The sequence below is a fragment of the Mastigoproctus giganteus genome, chromosome 8, assembly GCF_048544385.1.
Source record: "Mastigoproctus giganteus isolate SK-2022 chromosome 8, ASM4854438v1, whole genome shotgun sequence".
Taxonomy (NCBI): domain Eukaryota; kingdom Metazoa; phylum Arthropoda; class Arachnida; order Uropygi; family Thelyphonidae; genus Mastigoproctus; species Mastigoproctus giganteus.
Window position 1 is genome coordinate 217,343,855 of NC_143582.1, and position 19,180 is coordinate 217,363,034.

The following is a 19,180-nucleotide window of genomic DNA, read 5'->3' on the forward strand; positions in this document are numbered from 1 at the left end:
AGTTCCTGCACAAACAAAAAGTCTTAGGGCTCCTCCCAAGCCACCTCCACCTTCTCATGTTGCAAGAACAGAAATGAATCAAGAAGAGAGGCCTTGACATTACCTACAAAGAGTCCCATTCCTCCTAGAAGGCCACCTCCACCTCCCTCTTGCCATACTACACAGAGCACCATTCCTGCAACTGAAGAATTAAGCTCTAAAAGTCCAAAGCTGCCTATTCGGCCACCTCCTCGGCCTCCACCAGCAGAAAAGCTGCAGCAGTTACAAAAGAAAGTGCCTCACTGCAGTCGCAGTCAAAGAGTCCCGAAAGACCTCCTCCTCCTTTATCCAAATCAAGTAAAAACTTTCCATCTGAAAAAATATCTCAACAAATACAGGAAAATAAAAATACAGAAGCCAACTTAATACAAGAATTTACAACAGGCGAATTGTTCAAAGATTTGGATTTTCAAGATCATTTATCCACTTTTAAACCACATTCAAATGTTCAAGATTTGCTTTTCCTTGATAATAAAGACAATGATGATCCATTTGATACATCATTTGTAGATAAAAGAAAAGAGACATTGACTTTTGTAGATACCTCCTTTAATGAAAAATGTCCAAATGAAAAGTTAATTAAACTAACTGATATACCAGAGAAACAAGCAGAGGAGACTTCTGAAACAACAGAAATACCAAAACATACAACGAATCCTTTTCTGGTAGAAACAGATTATACCAGCTTGTCCAACAATTTATTAGAAAGCTCTCTGGATTTTTTTACAAGTGCACAAACCTGGCCAAGTAGTAATCCATTTGGACAACAAGAAGGAACAGATATTCAGCCGTCTTCCATTAAAAACAGTGATACTATATTTAATACAGATATTTATAACCTAGACCAGAATGCTATGTCCAGTAGTAACCTATTATTTGATCCATTTTCCACTGAAACAAAATTAGTGGAAATGGATAGTAGTAATTTAAGTTATACAAGTGAAGAGCTCACAAAAAGCAGTTTGAATGAGACACAAAATTTAAATTTATTTGAAACTTCGTCAGAAGCGATGGAAGGAAAAGATAAGGATCCTTCTGAAAATTTGATACAGACAGTAGGCTACAATGTTGATCACCTAACTGAGATGGACTATAATAAGGAGTTTAGTACAACTTCAGCGCAGGGCACAAATAAAGTAATTTCATTTGTTGATGATGTCACTTATTTAAGTTCTGATGCTAGTTTAGCAGAGCATTCTCTTCACTTGCAGAGCAATAAATTAAAAAAGGAAGAAAAAGATTTTGATCTTGATAATGCCATTGATTTTTTTAATGCAGAAGTTGCACCTTCTAATAATTTAATGATGAATAAAAGCACAACTGAGACCTCTACAAGTTCACTAGTTTCATTTGAATCTTTTCTGACAAATGAAAGAAATATTCAAATAAAGAATGGAGAAAGCAAAGAAAATGATGAGTTAAAGCCATGTAGTGATACTATTCAACCTCATATCTCGCTTCCACTTACTTCTGATATAGATGGAAATGCTCATGCTATGATGCCAAATGGTGACCAATTTGAAGATCTTCTACAGCCACTTGAACCTTTTAATTTGAGTAAAAGTGCATTATCAGAAGAAACCATGGCAAATATGGAAATTCAAAATTTTAATGATATTCAGAATTCATTTAGTTTTGGAAATGGTGATGCTTTTAATGATTTTGATTCAAAATTTGAAAATATAAACCAGACTTCAAATAATTCACAAAGCTGTACAATAAATCTAGACGAATTTGATCCTTTTATGATTAGAGATCCCTCAAGTAAAGAACAAAGTGCTGAAGCTCTTTCACAAACACAAAATAATGATAATCCATTCTTAGATAAAAGAACTGTTCCAGATAATTTAAATGATAAATTAAAAACAAAAGACTCTTTTGATGATGATGATGATGATGATGATGATTTACCTTTTTCCATCAAGATTAAACCAAAAGAAAAACCTAAATGTAATTCAGAAGAGAAAATAAAACCTTTATTACCACCACCACCAAAGACACAAATTAAAAGTTTTGAAACTGGGATATCACGATTCAACCCTTTTGACAAAGAAGCAGATGATACAGTAGAACAAATAATAGAAGGTGAAGAAGCAGAAATTACTACTAAAAAGGAAGAAGAACCTGTTCCAGCTTTAGGAGAAGCTGGAATTAGAAAAACGGAATCCCAAGAAAGTCCAACCACACCACTATTTGATGAAGATGTATCTCAGCCTCTTGATGAATTCCCCCCAAAATTTAAAGGGGATGGATGGAAAATGTTGCTACGTCAACCACATAAAAAGAAAATAACTGGAAGTCGATTTTGGAAGGTAGTATACACACGACTTTCTGAAAGTAGCATACTACAATTTTTTAACAAGCAAGAAGATAAGTTACCATTTCATGAATTGCCATTACAGGTATGATCAAAATTTTATATATCTTATGTTATTAATTAACAGTGAATTTTTTGTATTCAAATTAACAAGTATTTGTGTTTTTTTGTACCATATTGCTTTTCTAAAAAAAAAAAAAATGCATCCAGGCTACCAAACTACCATTTTATATCCTCCTTACATAATTTGAGAAGTTGGCTAACCTAATGGCACCACCGCATTCAGAGAAATTTTTCACCTGTTAGGATGCTGTGTGAAATTGAATCCACTACAGGAAGCCATGCCCTGGAAAGTTTTACGATCTACCTTGTTTTATGATCTTACTAGCATTTTATCTCTTAACTAAGAACTTGGATCTATTAAAAATCCATTAACAATATTTATAACAATAATAATCTAGTCTAAGATTAATAATTAACAATCAATTAACAATACACTTAAGATTCTTTCAGTGAACTGGCTAACAAATAAATATTTGAACCAGAAATAAAAACAAAGAGTTAGTGTTTCAAAGGTTACTCCATTATTATTATTATGCAGAATTTTTCTGAAACCTGATTGCAGAGCATAGATTGCTAAAATAGATAAACACGAATGCTTTTAGGTACAGGGCCACAGAGAACATGATATTCGATTTTATAAGATAATTGTCATTTCTTGCCTTGTTTGGTCTTGTCATGTCCTGAATGGCTAATGCACCAAACAATGTTTGGTGTATTAGCTATTCAGGCCATAGTTCACCAGTTCTCATTTTATTGTAGCTCATATGGTTTTGTTTGTTATGTCTATGTAAGTATGCACTCATGGAAGAAGGGATATTTATGTGTTGTCTAGACTGGAAATCCCAGAATATTTCATAAGTATTCCCTTATGAACTATACTTTGTATGAGTACTTATGAACTATACTTTATATTCCCTTATGAACTATACTTTGTATGAGTACTTATGAACTATACTTTATATTCCCTTATGAACTATACTTTGTATGAGTATGGTCAACTGTGTGAGTACAGCAGCCTTTAAGAATTCCCCTAGTTTCAGATTGAAATTATCCCTAATTATCTAACTTCCTCTATTATTGGATGGCATCAGATAGTTTATAAGAAACTATGTTTCCTTAAAAGTTGATAATTGTTCCACGATATTGTTAACTTTTAGCCCCTGGTAGATGTAGCATGGTCCTATTCCCCTTATCCTTATTATACAATGTTTGTCAATAGCCAGACTCTGTTTGTCTGGCTATTGAGCCACCTGAAATTACAGCTTAGCATTAGCATTAGCATTAGCATTAGTAGAGGCATTTGATGCAAGAAAGCAAGCTTATGCAGCATCAGCCAAAAAAAAAAAAACCCACTTCCACTTCACCCCTCTGTTCGTTCAAAATACCTGTCCAGCTGAGCCTTAAACTTATTTAGGCTATCAACCTCCACCACAAGGGATGGAAGTCTGTTCCACCAACCAACCACCCGCTGGCTAAAGGCAATTTTCCGCACGTCTATCCTACATCTGTCTTTCCTCAATTTGAATTTATGCCCTCTCAGGTGATTTTTCTGAGCTAGAGGAAGAATCCCATCAGCATTGAGCATGCTTAAACCATTCAAGGCTTTATACACCTCTATCAGATCACCTCGCTGGTGCCTAGTCTCCAGACACTGTAATTTGCAAAACTTAAGCCTTTCTTCGTAAGAGCACCCCTTTGTTCCATTCACTAATCTTGTTGCCCTTCTCTGTACTCGTTCCAGCAGCTCTACATCCTTCTTGAAATGAGGCCTCCAGACCTGTATACAGTACTCTAGGTGTGGCCTGACCATCGCCTTATACAATGGAATAATCACCTCCTTATCCCTGCTGGAAAAATTCCTGTATATCATTGACAATACTCCATGAGCTACTCTTGCAGCCCGTCTGCACTGCTCAGAGAACTTCATATCTGCCTGCACAACCACCCCCAAGTCCCTTTCATTCTCTACCACTGTCAGTGTAGTACCACAGAGTTGATACGTTGCTCTGGGGTTGCTGTTTCCCATGTGTAGTACTTTACATTTGTCAATGTTAAACTTCATTTGCCACCTCTCAGCCCATCTGCTCAACCTTTCCAGATCCTGTTGCAGCAGCATAGTGTCAGTAGTGTCCTTGACAACCCTGCCAACCGTTGTATCGTCTGCAAACTTGGACATTAAGCCCGATATACCATCATCAATATCATTTATAAATACAGAAAACAATAATGGACCCAACACTGAGCCCTGAGGGACTCCACTAATAACATCAGTCCACGATGAGCAGTGTCCATTGATTACCACTCTTTGTCTTCTCCCCCTCAACCACCCCTTTATCCATAGCAGCAATTTGCCTCCAATGTCACACTGCTCCAATTTGTGTAGCAGTCTTCCATGTGCAACAGTATCAAAAGCCTTTCTAAGATCCAAGTATATAATATCAAAGTTATTCCCTGCATCCAGTTCTTTTGTGACTGCATCATAGTATCCAATCAAGTTGGTCAGGCAAGACTTCCCCTTAACAAAACCATGCTGTGTCTGAGCTATAACTGAAGTCTTGTCTAAATGATCCTGCAGTGCTTCTTTAACCAGTGCCTCCATTAATTTTCCTGGAACAGAAGTTAAGCTCACAGGTCTATAATTACTTGTGTCAGCCTTTGATCCTCCTTTGTGAATTGGGGTCACATTTGCACATTTCCAGTCTATGGGTACCTCCCCTGAGTCCAAGGAAGCTCTCATAATTATGGCTAAGGGTTTGCTTACTTCCTTTGCTGCCTCCTTTAATATAACTGGATAGATCCCATCCACCCCGGGTGCCTTTCTTGTGTTTATCTTCAACAGTTTCTCCTCCACTTTACTCCCAGTTATTTCAAGATTCTGTAGCGTACTGCTAGAGGTGAATACACCTCTGGCATTCCCCTCGCTGAATAACTCCTCATGTGTGAATGTCGATGCAAAATATTCATTTAGTTTGTTAGCTACCTGAGCAGGATCATCAACACTTGACCCATCAATATCAAGTGGACCAATCTGATTCATCCCCTTCCTTCTAGAGTTTACATAAGTAAAGAACTCTTTGCTGTTTTTCTTTGCATCCCTTGCCAAGGATTTCTCGTAATCTGCCTTCGCCTGCCTAACCTCCTTTGTAACTTGGTTGCATATTAACTTGTATCTATCATAGGCTTCTGTGTCATGTGTTAATTTGTATGTATCCCATGCATTTTTCTTCTCTGCCATATGCCTCATTAGTTCATCTGACATCCATTTTGGCCTAAACCTTGAACAATATTTCTTAGTTGGTATGTAAAGCCTAGTAGCTTCCAAGATAAGTTCTTTGAATGCTTCCCATTTTGAATTTGCTGTTGGTAACATCATCAGTTGGTCCCACTGTATAGAATTTAAATACTGTCTCAGTCCATCGTAGTCGTCTTTACGAAAGCAATAACCCTTCCCTTTACCCCTAATGGTAGTTACCTCTTTGAGTAAATCCCACTTCAGCACACTGTGATCACTGCCACCTAGTGGTTCATTTATCTGCAGATTCTTAATGCATGAAGAATCACTGCTGATAATCAAATCAAGAGTATTACTCCCTCTAGTTGCCTCCCGAACATGCTGATGTAGAAAACAATCGTCCAATAAATCCACAAAAGTCCTGCTAGTGTGTGAGTAACCAGCCCCCAAATTCCAGTCAATATCTGGGAAATTAAAATCTCCCATTATAAGACACTCTGATTTACTGGCCCACTCTATTTCCCTGTACAGTTCCTTATTATACTCATCAGAGTCATTAGGCCTATAGCACACTCCTACTCTCAATTTTGATCTCCCAATGTTTATGTCACACCAAACTGACTCCACACTGCACTGTCCAGTGATGTCGACTGGCTTCACTTCCTTGGTTTTTATGTGTTTCTTAACTAATAGCATAACCCCTCCTCCCTTCCTATCCTGTCTATCCTTTCTGTAGACATTGTACTCCCCAAATTGCAGTTCTGCATCCCTTATATCTGTGTGACACCACGTCTCTGATATCCCAACAATATCTGCCTTCGATGTTTTGAGCCTCAAATTCATCAAATTTATTTACTAAACTCCTAGCATTGGTGTACACGCAAGTATACCTGCACCTGTTTCTATTCTTAGCTACCCTAACACCCTAGCTTCTTGTGAAACCAGTGCCTTATGCTCCTGGTGCATGAAAGAAGGTTCTGGCATTGGGTGGAACACCCAAATGCTCGATGTGTTCGTTCCCTGATTTAATTTATTACAAGGCATTAACTCTTTTCTTTAGACAATCAGTTTCACCCAACAAATATTAAGTTAGCATTAGTAGAGCCATATGATGCAAGAAAGCAAACTTATAAAGAATCAGCCAAAAAAAAAAAAAAAAACCTCTTCCCATTTCACCCATCCATTTGTTCCAAATATTTGTCTAGTTCTGTATTGAATTTATTTAAGCTATCAACTTCCATAACGACAGATGGAAGTTTGTTCCAGCAATTAACCCCCTGCTGGCTAAAGGAAAATTTCAGCATCTATTCTACAATTGTCTTTCCTCAATTTGAATTTATGCCCCCTCTGGTTTGTAATCTGAGCAAGCGGAAGAATCCCATCAGAATTCAGCATGCTCAACTCATTCAAGGCCTTATACACATCAATCAGATCGCCTCGCAGGTGCCTGCTCTCCAGATGCTGCAATTTGCAGAACTTAAGCTTTTCTTCATAAGGGCACCCCTTTGTTCGTCTCACCAGTCTTGTTGCCCTTCTCTGTACTCATCCTAGCAACTCTACATCCTTCCTAAAATGTGGCTTCCAGACCTGTACATGGTACTCAAGGTGTGGCCTGACCATTGTCTTATACAAGGGGATAATCACCTCCTTATCCCTGCTTGCAAAATTCCTGTATATCATTGACAAGACCCCTCTGGCAGCCTGTCTACTCTGCTCAGATCATTTATCCATTTCAAGGCTGACTGCACAATTACCTTGTGTCTCTTTCATTTTGCACTATCCTGAGTGTAACACCACCAAGTTGGTACATTTCTCTGGGGTTAGTATTTTGCATATGTAGTATTTTGCATTTGTCAATGTTAAACTTCAGTTTCCACTTCTCAGCCCATCTACCCAACTTCTCCATGTCCTGTTGCAGCAGTATACTGTCATTACTTTTATTAACAACCCTGCCAACCTTTGTATCATAATATGATATGAAGCTTGATATACCTTTATCAGTATCATCGATAAATATACAAAGCAAGTTTATGATCAATTTCCTTTTCCCCTTTACACCAAACATATAAAGAAATCATCTAGAAGGTCACTTTGTTATGACCTTTTAGACATTGTTTCTAATGCATGCTACACCTTCTACAACCAATTAAATTATAACTCGCAGGAAAACTGCCTTCAGCAAACATCTGATTAGTCATCTTAGTATTTTTGTCAGATCTATTTTTCACATAATTATGGCTAAATTACATTCCGCTATGCTGTACTATAGTATACTGTGATGTGATGTGTACTTAATAAAACATTCTGTAATAAGATAAGTACATAACATATCCTGCTTTAAGCTTAATATTTTGCTATTTCTGCTATTCTGGATTTCATAGGCTTTGATCGATCTTCTCAATAAAACTCTTTAAATCAAGCTTGGGTTCCAATTACCTTAATACTTCCATGTTTCCATCTTGTGTTCATAAATTCCTTCCACTGCAGTTGGTACTTTATTTTGAGAATATGTGGCTTCTTGGCATTCACTCTGGAGAATGCTATTTCTTTTTTTTTTTTTCAAATTGGTTTTGGTATCCCTTTTTTAAATGGCGAATGTAATCAACTCTATGTAGTCTCCAATTGCCTAAGCTTGTCCGCATGTCTTCTCCACTTGAGAACTTGGAAATAAATGTTTGTCACAAGTAATTTTTCTTGTTGGAAGAAATTCACCGGTCTTTGTTCTTCTTTCATTTCATGTGCCCAGTCTGAATCCTCTGACTCTTCTTCAGTCCTCCTTCATAATCTCAGGGGCTTATGAAGCTTTTCTTATGAAGGTCACAATCTGGTGAGTATGGGCTTGGCACACCCAGGGTCCTGAACTGGATATCATCATTCTTCTTTTTCTTGGTGATTCCCTTCTACTTCTCTCTCTCTCTCTCTCTGGGTAATTAAAAAAAAATTTTTTTTGGCTGGTGCAGCATAAGCCTCATTCTTCCTTGCATCATATGGCTAATAATAATCATTATTATTCTTCATTCTTCAGCACATTATTCTTCAGTCCTCTCACTATTACATTCACTCACTATGGTGATATTTTCTGTAACTTTTGTTATTCTTGGTATCTCTTCAAGAGGATTTTGTATCTCTTATACTTGCTTTTTATGAGAGGTTGTAGTAGCCATAAAGATTTGTATGCTATTCAGACCATGATGAGCCTATACTTTCCATTTTATGTCTAACATTTTACAACTTATAATTATTATTATTTTTTTTTTATGAAAACCCAAGCATGATAGGTATTAGAAACTATAGTACTTAGTAACATGTTTGGACTGACGGTTGAGAAGATGAAAGAAGATACTTCTTGACATTTGACTTGAATTTCCGTATATTGTAATTTTTAGGAAATATGTGTGAAGAGAAGTTGTTCCAGAAAATGTATGTTGAAGGGATAAATGAAGAAGAAAAGTTGGTTCTGTAAGTTTGAAGTTGGGTAATAAAAGGATGCCGACTGGTTGCAGCATATGTTTGGATTTGTTTGGAAGAGAAAGGGAAGGAGAAATTTTAGAAGCCAATTCAGAAGAATAGTGCCCATGGATGTATCGCTAGAAAAGGCATACAGCAGAAACAGAATATCTATGAGACAGTGTGGAGAGACTTTGTTAGAGATGGGTTATTAATTAATCTAACTGCTCTTCTTTTGAATGGAGGCAAGAAGCCTGAGAGAGGTTATGGGGCCACTGCTGCAGATGTAGGAACAATATTCCATGGTAGGGTGGATTTGAGATTTGTACAGAGTGAGTAGCTGTTTAGAAGAAAAGTAATGCTGAGAGTGAAAGAAAAAACCCAGTTTTTTAGATGCAGAGGAAGAAATATTTGAAATATGCTTATGCCAAGACAGATTGGAAGTCAGGGTAATCCCTAATAGAAATACATGAACTTGTCTAGAAAACTGAGTGTATTTGAAGGTAAGCATAGGAGCAGAAGAATCCTTTTTTGAAAGATATGTTCCAACAATTAACTGCCTGTTTGTTGAAAGCAAACTTCCACACATCTATCCTGCAACCATCCTTCCTTGATTTGAATTTATGCCCCCCTTGTGTGCGTAGTCTCACAAGAGGAAGAATGCCATCAACATTTAGCTTTTTCAACACACACACACACACATGTGCAGACATAATACTTAATGACATAATATGAAATAAGTTGCTGATGCACCTACTGTAAAATCCACCTGAGATGCTGGTTAAAAATTAAATTTAAAGTATCACTGCCATTTGCTGTTGCCATAGTGTGGAGGAGCCAACTACTTATGCAAACTATAACTATTTTTGGATAACTCAAATTGAAAGATGTAAAGAGAAAGGCAGAAAAAAAAACTGAGTATCTGAATATCCTGTCAGCTTTCCAATCAACCTTCAAAATTAAGTCTAATAGTTTTACTGCTCCTGAATCAATCAATCAGTCATGCTAAAAAATCACGAAAGAAGCCCACGAGAACGTGGACCTTCTCGAGAGGTATAACGTGATAAAACAAGTTTCACATCTGCAAAGATTTCAAAATTATTAGAATCCTTTTTGGCCTACAATCTGGCTATGCAAAATATTGTAGCTATTTTTTGTGTGTGCAAGTGGGACAGTTGCTTAAGAGCAACACTATTTTGTATAGTTATTGTTGATTTTTATAAAAGTGGGATAGTTGATCCAAAACCATTTGTTACGAAATTAAGATTTGGCCCCTTCACATGAATCTTCTACCTGGAAAGAAAAATATCATCTATAAGTCACTACTTTATCAAAAAATCATATTTTTATCACTGCTTCACATAAAGTTAAGTCTACTGAAGAATTTCCTTAAAGTTACTGACAGGGGTAAAGATGGCTTTCAATATTTAAAACTAATGCATTAGCGATTCCAAAATCAAATGTGTATTTATTGTTCCACAGACAAAAGACTTACTAAAAGATGAAAATTTTGAAAGAGTATTAAAGCTTTTGGAACTGTAAGCTTTCAAATCCTGCAAGAAAGTTTGGGAACATTTTGATTGAGAATAAAATAAAATAAAACAAATAAAATAAATAATAAAAAATATAAAATAAATAAAATAAAATCTTGATTGAGAATTTTATTAGAAACTGACCAAAATCTCAGTCACAGTTATGTATCTAAAAATATGCTTCCTCCAATTTCCATTTAGATTTTTTCCCAGATAATCTTGTATACATTAGTGGTGAACACAGTAAATGTTTTCATCAAGATATTACTACCATGAGAAAACATTACCAAGGAAGTTAAAAGCCCTCTATGCTGGCAGACTATTTATGGACATTGATGAAAGAGACTCCTGATCATACAAAAGAAAAAGCAAATGAAAAAAAAATTAACTTTGTTTTTGTGCTTTTTGTTGTAATACATGTTAAAATTTCATTAAAAATTCCAATAAGCATAACCTAAATGTGTGGGTGGTAGGAAATATATGACTTCAAATTTGGATTCAGCTTATTGAAATCTATGAGATATGATTTATTTTGGGAGATAAAAATCAAAAGCTTAAAATTGTCCAGTGTAATTTGTAATGAACCACTCAAGGAGTTTTTGGGTTTCGTGATTTGTATATAAAAATTAAGGCTGATGTAATGCATTAATTGACCAATTTTTATGTTTCTAGCTTGTAAACAACTTTGATAGCAACTTTTTTTTCATTTGTATTTGCTCTTAAATGTGCTGCCTAAATGAAAAGAAAGTCGTCCAGAGGATTGTGGTGGTTAAAAGCACATACACAAGTTATCTTTTGTGGAAAAGGGAAAAAAGTAACAAAAGTTGACAGTGAGACTTTGGTGTTGGTTCATCAGTTGTGTTGTATACAATATATCTTGGAAGGGAAAATAATTAATTTTAGTTTTACATTATTATATATTACAATCCTTTTTCATATACTGTATGCTACTTTTCTCTGAATGAAGGATAAATTTGTACAGTAATATTAATTTGAAACCTTGCATATTTCAAGAACTGCAAGCACCAAGTACTAGCTATATTTTGGGGATTTTGAATGTCTCAGGTTGTTTATTTGAATATAATTAACAAATAATGCAGGTTTCTTATATGAATCTGTATACCAACACAATAATTTCATAGCTTGTTGTTTGCTTGTGCTATTGTATTAGCTGTCATAACAATGATGTTGTAAAAAGTCTTCTTGCCTGTCCTACGCTATAAAACATAACTCTTAATAAACATTTCAGGCAGGTATCAGTTTAAGTTTTTCTTGTGGGTAGTTATACACAATTATTTTAATTATATATCGAGTATAAATAGGCTTCAGAAAAGTATTCCTACTTGGAGCTCTAACAGTGCTAAATCCACCACTTTGTGAGTGATGAGGCAACTGAGATCATGGTATATTGGTACGTATATCAAATCTATAAATTGCATATATTTTTGGTCAGTGCATACATGTATGAGGAAGGAAAAACCCATGTTTGCAGACTTCCACCTGAAACTGGCTACAGCCTCATGCGAAAAAAATCTGTATTATTGTATTGTAAAGATCTTTATGATATATTCATTGTATTGTATTATTATTATTAGTAGTAGTATTTGTTTATTATTCAGTTATCTGTTCTATAGTTGTATGTCTGGCTTGTAGGATGAAAACCTTAATTTTGGTAAAGAAAACATGTGCAGCCTTTGCCTGAGATTGACTAACTTGCCCACAGTGTGCAAAATGCCCATAAAAGTTCTTTCCATCCCAATGGGAATTTCATAACTTTGGCTGGTGACTGTAATCAATAGTGGCAAATGATGCAAGGAAACAAATTTATTAAGCAAATAAAAAAAAATAATAAAAAAACTGTTTCCAGATCACCTGTCCATTCCCTCTAATAATTTTTGTAATTCCTTTTTAAATTTATTCAAACCACCCACTTCATCAACAACACCAGATGGAAGTTTGTTCCAATAATCAACTACCCACTGGCTAAAAGCATATAATTGCACATCTAAACTTGTGTTGTTTTTCAAATATATCCTAACAAAAGTGAATTAACACTATCATGTGCCTTCATAATTCTCTATTAAAAATGCTCTGTCACTGAAACAGCACATTTTGATTAGTTGTTATAAAGTATGAAACCAATTACCCTGTCTACGGTTTAGTCTTGATGTACATCTAAGTATGTATACATAAATATTACTGTATACAGTAATTACTATACACACATGATTTAAAAATTAATCTTCTTACAGATTACTATAAATGTTATGTTATCAGTGCAAAATGTACAATCTTCATTGTCATGTTTAATACTGTAGTACATATTTCACTTTTCAGTCCGTCATTAAATACTCAAACTTAGTATTAGTAGTGGCAAATTATATCATCTGAAAAATTAGACACTAAACCAGATTTGTCTTCATCAATATCATTGATAAATATTGAAAACAACAATAGGCCCTGCACTGAACCCTGGGAGACTCCATTCATAATATTAGTCCAAGAAGAGCAATGTGCATTGATAACCACTGTCTCTCTCTCTCTCTCTCTCCCCTCCTCCCTTTTTTTTTTTTATTTTCTCCACTGAACCATCTCTTTATCTATGGTAGTAACTTGCTCCTACTGCCACACTGCTAAAATTTCTCCAATTTGTAAGCAGCCTTTTATATGGAACAGTATCAAAAGCTTTTCTGAAATTTAAATATATGATGTCAAAATTATTTTTTTGCATCCAGTTCCTTTGTTCTGCAGAAAGATTCTATGGCTGAAAAGTTTAAAAGCAAGTGGACTATCAGATAATACTAATTGCCACATAACATTCTTGGTCTTTTTCTAAAAGTACTCAGTTAATGTTTATTATTATTATTAGCTATATGGTGCAAGGAAGCCTGAGGCTTATGCTGCACCAGCCAAAAAAAAAAATTCCCAAGTTACCCTGAGAGAGAGGGAGGGAGAGAAGTAGAAGGGAATCACCAAGAAAAAGAAGAATGATGATATCCAGTACAGGACCCTGGGTGTGCCAAGTCCATACTCACCAGATGTGAGCTCCTGGCATATTAGCTGGCCTCTAAGTGAATCAGCCATATCACATAGGCATCACTCACCAACATAACTCAGTGATGATGAAGCAATCATGACAAACTCATAAGACAATTTTATGCTATATAACTCTACTACAAGTATTTAAATATGGTTTGTTATTATATTAGAACAACAAAAGATCCTGTTTCAACTTATGGATTTTTAGAGTGCTATTATGATTCAGCTATTATAGAAAGACTTGTGGGATGCATTAACATCTCTTAGAGACTTGTAGGCTTACACTAGTATGCACACAGTGCATACAAGTGTACAAAGAAAGTCATTATCAGCCTCTAATTAGAATACTTGAAAAGTACATTGAACATTTTTGCTATGGCATTTTCTGAATTTAGATTTTTACACATATTGGCATCTCTTGTCCTGTGACTGATGTTTTTTTGCTGAGTTGGCAAGTGCTTATCTATCCTTCATCAAAGAGATGGCAATATCTATAGAAACTTCTCTTTGAGTGGTAGCAGTACAACTAATATGCAGTGGAATACCTCTCTTTTGAGATGTGTTGTTTATTAGAGTTCAGCACTTGGATAATTTTTAGTGATGATATTGCAACATGCATAAAAACTTATTGTGCCCATATTTTTTAATTTTTTTATGTGGAACAAGCGCTTTTATAATGCATTTACAATAGATTTGCTTTACTAGAAGTCCCATATTAAATAATTTAGGCTGAGACTTTAAAATGTAAGCTTCTTAAATAACAAGAAAGTGAAATTAACACTGTCACTTGCTAATACATTATCAACATTTTCAAATTTCTTATGCTATAAATGGACATGCTGAATATAACTTGTAGTCAACAAGTAATACATGTGGTTTATCTATTCCTGAATTTGGCCGTCTTAGTTTGAGATATTATGATGCATCCCAAAATTATATGGTTAGGATATAATTATTTAGTGCAGGCCACATTCATTACACTAGCCCACCCAGGCAAGAACTGGAAAGTCAATAATATTATTATTCCAGTTGTATAATTTGAAATTTTGATTTCTTCCACAAGTTTCATGGCCAGAGTGCTTTAGGTGAACTTGTTCATGATTAAAAAAACAATTCCTATGAGGTCTTGTCATATTATACATAATTTTCAGACATACAACTTCAAATGAAGCTCCTAATTTTTATTATAAAAATGTTTATGTTATATATAATTTCCAGTTTTTCTTACAGGAGAATTGCACATCATTAATAATGGAGAGGGACACATTGTCTGAGATGAGCAGGAGAATTGGAGGCAGTGCAAGCACTTTCATCTCTAACTGAATATGTAATTAAAGACTGCATATATCTTTTCACTTCATTAATCTTGATTTAAAATTGATAAAAGGCCTATTAAAGTTTAGTAAATGATAAAATCTTCAATTAAAATTTATTTGGTACCATATAACATTCAATTATTAACAAAATTCTTTTGTATGCAAAGATAAAACTGAGATTTCATATCTTAATTTTTTTATTAGAAAAAACAAAATACCAGTTGGATTCATATGAATCCTAGTCTCATTTTATAATTTTATCATATACAAAAAATAAAAAAATTGAAGCTATCCATCTTAAAGTATTCATATTTGTGCAACTTGAGAAAATCTTTGAATACCAGAGGGCATTACAGAAGTTTCGCCTAATTTTGTATAGTTAGGTCCATGTTTAATTTTATGTTATCAGGATAAGGATCCCCCCCACCCACCCAGACACTTTCTTAATGAAAAAATGTGTTGAAAAGCTATCTTATCTTTGAAAGCAGAAATAGTGACATGCAGTAGAAAGAGAAAGACATATGCAATTAAATTTTTCATTTTATGTTCTGTTAATGACTGGTATGAAAGTTTCTCCTTATTAAGTATAGCTGCATGCCAAATTTTGTTAAACATTATAGGTAAGTGGGGCAAGTTCTAATATGGCTCTAGGATTTGTGGGGATAGGCATAAAATAACTATATGTGCTTTTGATTAGTATTCAAAAGTTGATAAAAGTAGGATAACATTACAATTTTTGACTGGCCAATGTACAGAACTGAGTGCAGCATGCCTCTCACACCTGCTTGGAGCTGACGCCAAGTGAAAGAATATTGTTAAAGAAAACTAGTTGATGAGCTGCAAGGATTATAAAAAAGGAAGCTGATATAAGTTGCATTGCAGAGAAAGGAAGCATTATAGAATGAAACCAAACATGTAATGGCTGTTCAATAAGAGAGCAGACACCTCGATAAAATAACAAGTGATTGCTGGATAAGATGTAGAAGTTGAAAGTTGTTAGATTATTAAAAAAAAAAAAATGTGCAGTACTGATATGAAGCCAAAAATTTAAATTCATGGTCACTCTTTCTTTCCAATGTTGTAACCTTCAACACATAAGCTTCCCACCCCACCTCCCAAAAAAAAAAAGAAAAAAAAAAAAAAAAAAACCCAACAAAACAAATTTCTGGTTATGCCTCTGCACATTAAGTTTTATAAAAGACCAATTTCACTAAGAAATAATATTGTATTTGTATTAATTTATATTAAAATTAACTATGTATGATAGAATCACTGTATTTACAATAAATGAATAAATAAAATATACACACATGAATAAATAAATAATACATAATAATTGGACTGACAAAAACTGATAAAGCCATCCTAATACAAAATGAAAAAAAGACTTATCTTATTTAAGTTCTAGTTCTATGTTCAATGTTGTTTAAAAAAGCTGTCACAGTTTAGATTTTTGCTAATGATGATATTTGCTTGATTTTAGCATATTATGTAATATATGTACGTTAGAATCCTATTAATTCAAACTTCAATTTTTTTTTCATATAAATAAACTTCTTGCTTATATGAAACACATATCATTCCTCTGATAAAGAATACACATTTCTACATAAATATAATTGTTTATCATAAAATGTAGTTAAGATGTATTACAAAGTTCATTTTTATCCTATGAAAAATAAACTATGTTACTTTTTTATAGTTAATACAAAGTTTGGTACAATCCTAATTAAAGTTTTAAGTTGTTTTCAAACAAAACACTTGCTGTTTAAAAAATTAAGTAAAAGCAAAATTAAGAAAGAATCATTATTCTGTTAGGCAGCAGATGATAGGACAAAAATGCACCTAACTTCTGGTTGGGAAATTTACCAAGCCAAGGTGTTTTAAAGTAGGAAACAAACTTCACTGTAATTATAAGGACAACAGAATTTCTTGGCATGTGGTCAAAAATTTTTAACCTTAGTTGTTGAAAGTGAATGAAAGAATGGCTTCAAAAAGGATGAACAATTTGATGATTCTAGATTTGTACAGCACATTCTACTGAGACAAACCTCCTGATAGCACTAGTTTTATATAGTAACTGGATCTAAGCAGTATTTATAATCTCAAGAGATCATAATGAAGCCTTCTTGATAAGGTCCTTTATCCATAACATAGAAGGAGGGAACAATTTGTAGCTGAAGTGGAATGGCTTATATCTATTCATAATTCTACTACTGGATCAAGTTTAATAATTAATTGCTTTACAAAGAGTGTCTTTTGTGAGTGTATCATTGAAAAACACTGGCTAGCAAAAAAATGTGATAGTAACATTGAGAGCTGGGAGAATTTGAAGGAGTATATGAATTTTTTTTTGGGGAATTTGAAGAGTTTTTAAGATGGTTGATGATGTTGATACTACAACAACATCAGAAGTGCTCCTGACTACCAAGCAAAAATATGAAGTTTTTTTTAGTAGTGATGAAAGTGTAGTTATAAAGCACACATGCATTTTGAGGATCATTTTTGGAAGGCAGTGCATGTGTGCACACATGCACTGCCTTCTAAATATAATCCTTAAAATGCATATTAGAGAACTGTGATGGCTTGCAGTAACGTTGATAAAAAAAAAAAAACTGCTGCAATTGATAAATGTCTATAGTTCTGTAGCTAAGAATGCATTAGTAAGACATGAGTTGTGGAAATTAAACCAGATTCTTTCTTTAAATTAGATGAATTTGAAGAGTTAATTGGTTTCAGGCAGTTCTAAGAGTGAAGGTGGTAACTACAGACTGGTTAGTCTGACTTCATTGGTAGTGAAAATCTTAGAAACAATGATTAAGAGTGCAAGCCACTGACATTTAGATAGATATAGCATTCTGAATAACACATAATATGGTTTTGTTAAGGGAAAATCATGTTTAACTAACTTAGTAAGCTATTTTGACAGTTACTCATGAACTGGCTGTAGCGAACAATTTCAACATAGTTTATTTGGATTTTAGCAATGCATTTAACCCAGTCCCTCACGAGGGGTATTGTATAAGTTGGAACATGTTGGGATTACTGGAAAAATTCAAAGATGGATTGCTGGGTGGTTTCAGGGTAGAAGGCAGAGGGTTGTGATTAATGGATATTCTGGATATTCTTCGGACTGGCGTAAAGTCAGAAGTGGGATACCCCAGGGATTGATTCTTGGACCATTGTTGTTTCTGATTTTAATAAATGATATCAACGATGGGATAGAAGGCTTGGTGTCAAAGTGTGTATACGATGTAAAGATTGGTAGAGTAGTTAATGACCAGTACCAAACAGCACTCCTAGAGGATGATTTGAACAGGCTGCAAGAAAGTTCAGAAAAGTGGCAGCTGTGTTTTAATGCAGCAAAATGCAAGGTCTTGGGGAATAGCATCCCAAAATAAATTATACACTTGGTGGGGTTGAATTAAAAACTGCAGAGGAAGAAAGAGATCTGGGAGTTATAATACAGTCAGATATGGTTTTTTCTGAGCAGTGTAAACAGGCAGCCAGGAAAGCCCATAGTGTCCAATTGATGATTTATCAAACATTATCCTGTAGAGCTATGGAGGTCATAGTCCCTCTATATGAGACAATTGTAAGATCACATTTGGAATACTGTGTTCAAGTATGAAGAAGACCTCATCTGAAAAAAGACGTTGGGCTTCTTGAAAGGGTCCAAAGATGGGCAACTCGCATGGTAAGATCAGCAAATGAGTGACCACATGAGGAAAGACTCCAAATATGAGTTTGGCAACCAGACACCTCAGAGGTCACTTAATTAATGTTTCTAAGGCCCCGAGAGGGATTAGTAAAATGAACAAAGGCAAAATTTTCTCCATTATAGAGAATTGCATCCCCAATTTACAAAGGGGAATCAAAGGGTGACACAAGTAATTACAGACTTGTTAGTTTAACTTCTGTTCTGGGGAAAATAATGCAGTAGCTGGTTAAAGAAGCATTGCAGAATCATCTAGACAAGACTGCAGTAATAATTCAGACAGTATGAGTTTGTTAAGGGGAAGTCTTGTATGACCTATTTTATTGAATATTATGATGTGGTCACAAAGGAACTGGATGCAAAAAGTAATTTTGATATATACCTGGATTTCAGAAAGATTTTCATACTGTTGCACATGGAAAGCTGCTGTACAAATTGGAGCAGTATGGCATTAAGGGAAAGTTGCTACAATAGATG

The 19,180-nt window shown here is 34.6% G+C and overlaps 1 protein-coding gene across 1 annotated transcript in view; it reads left to right on the plus strand.

Moving 5' to 3' along the window:
- Window positions 1–893: 893 nt before the first annotated feature.
- Window positions 894–19,180, plus strand: part of LOC150082289 (protein stoned-B-like) — a 77,786-nt gene continuing 59,499 nt past the window's right edge. The window contains exons 1-2 of the mRNA XM_090380474.1: window positions 894–1,874; window positions 1,965–2,441. Of these exons, the coding sequence (XP_090236600.1) occupies window positions 894–1,874; window positions 1,965–2,441 (1,458 nt within the window). The remainder of the gene's footprint in view (window positions 1,875–1,964; window positions 2,442–19,180) is intronic.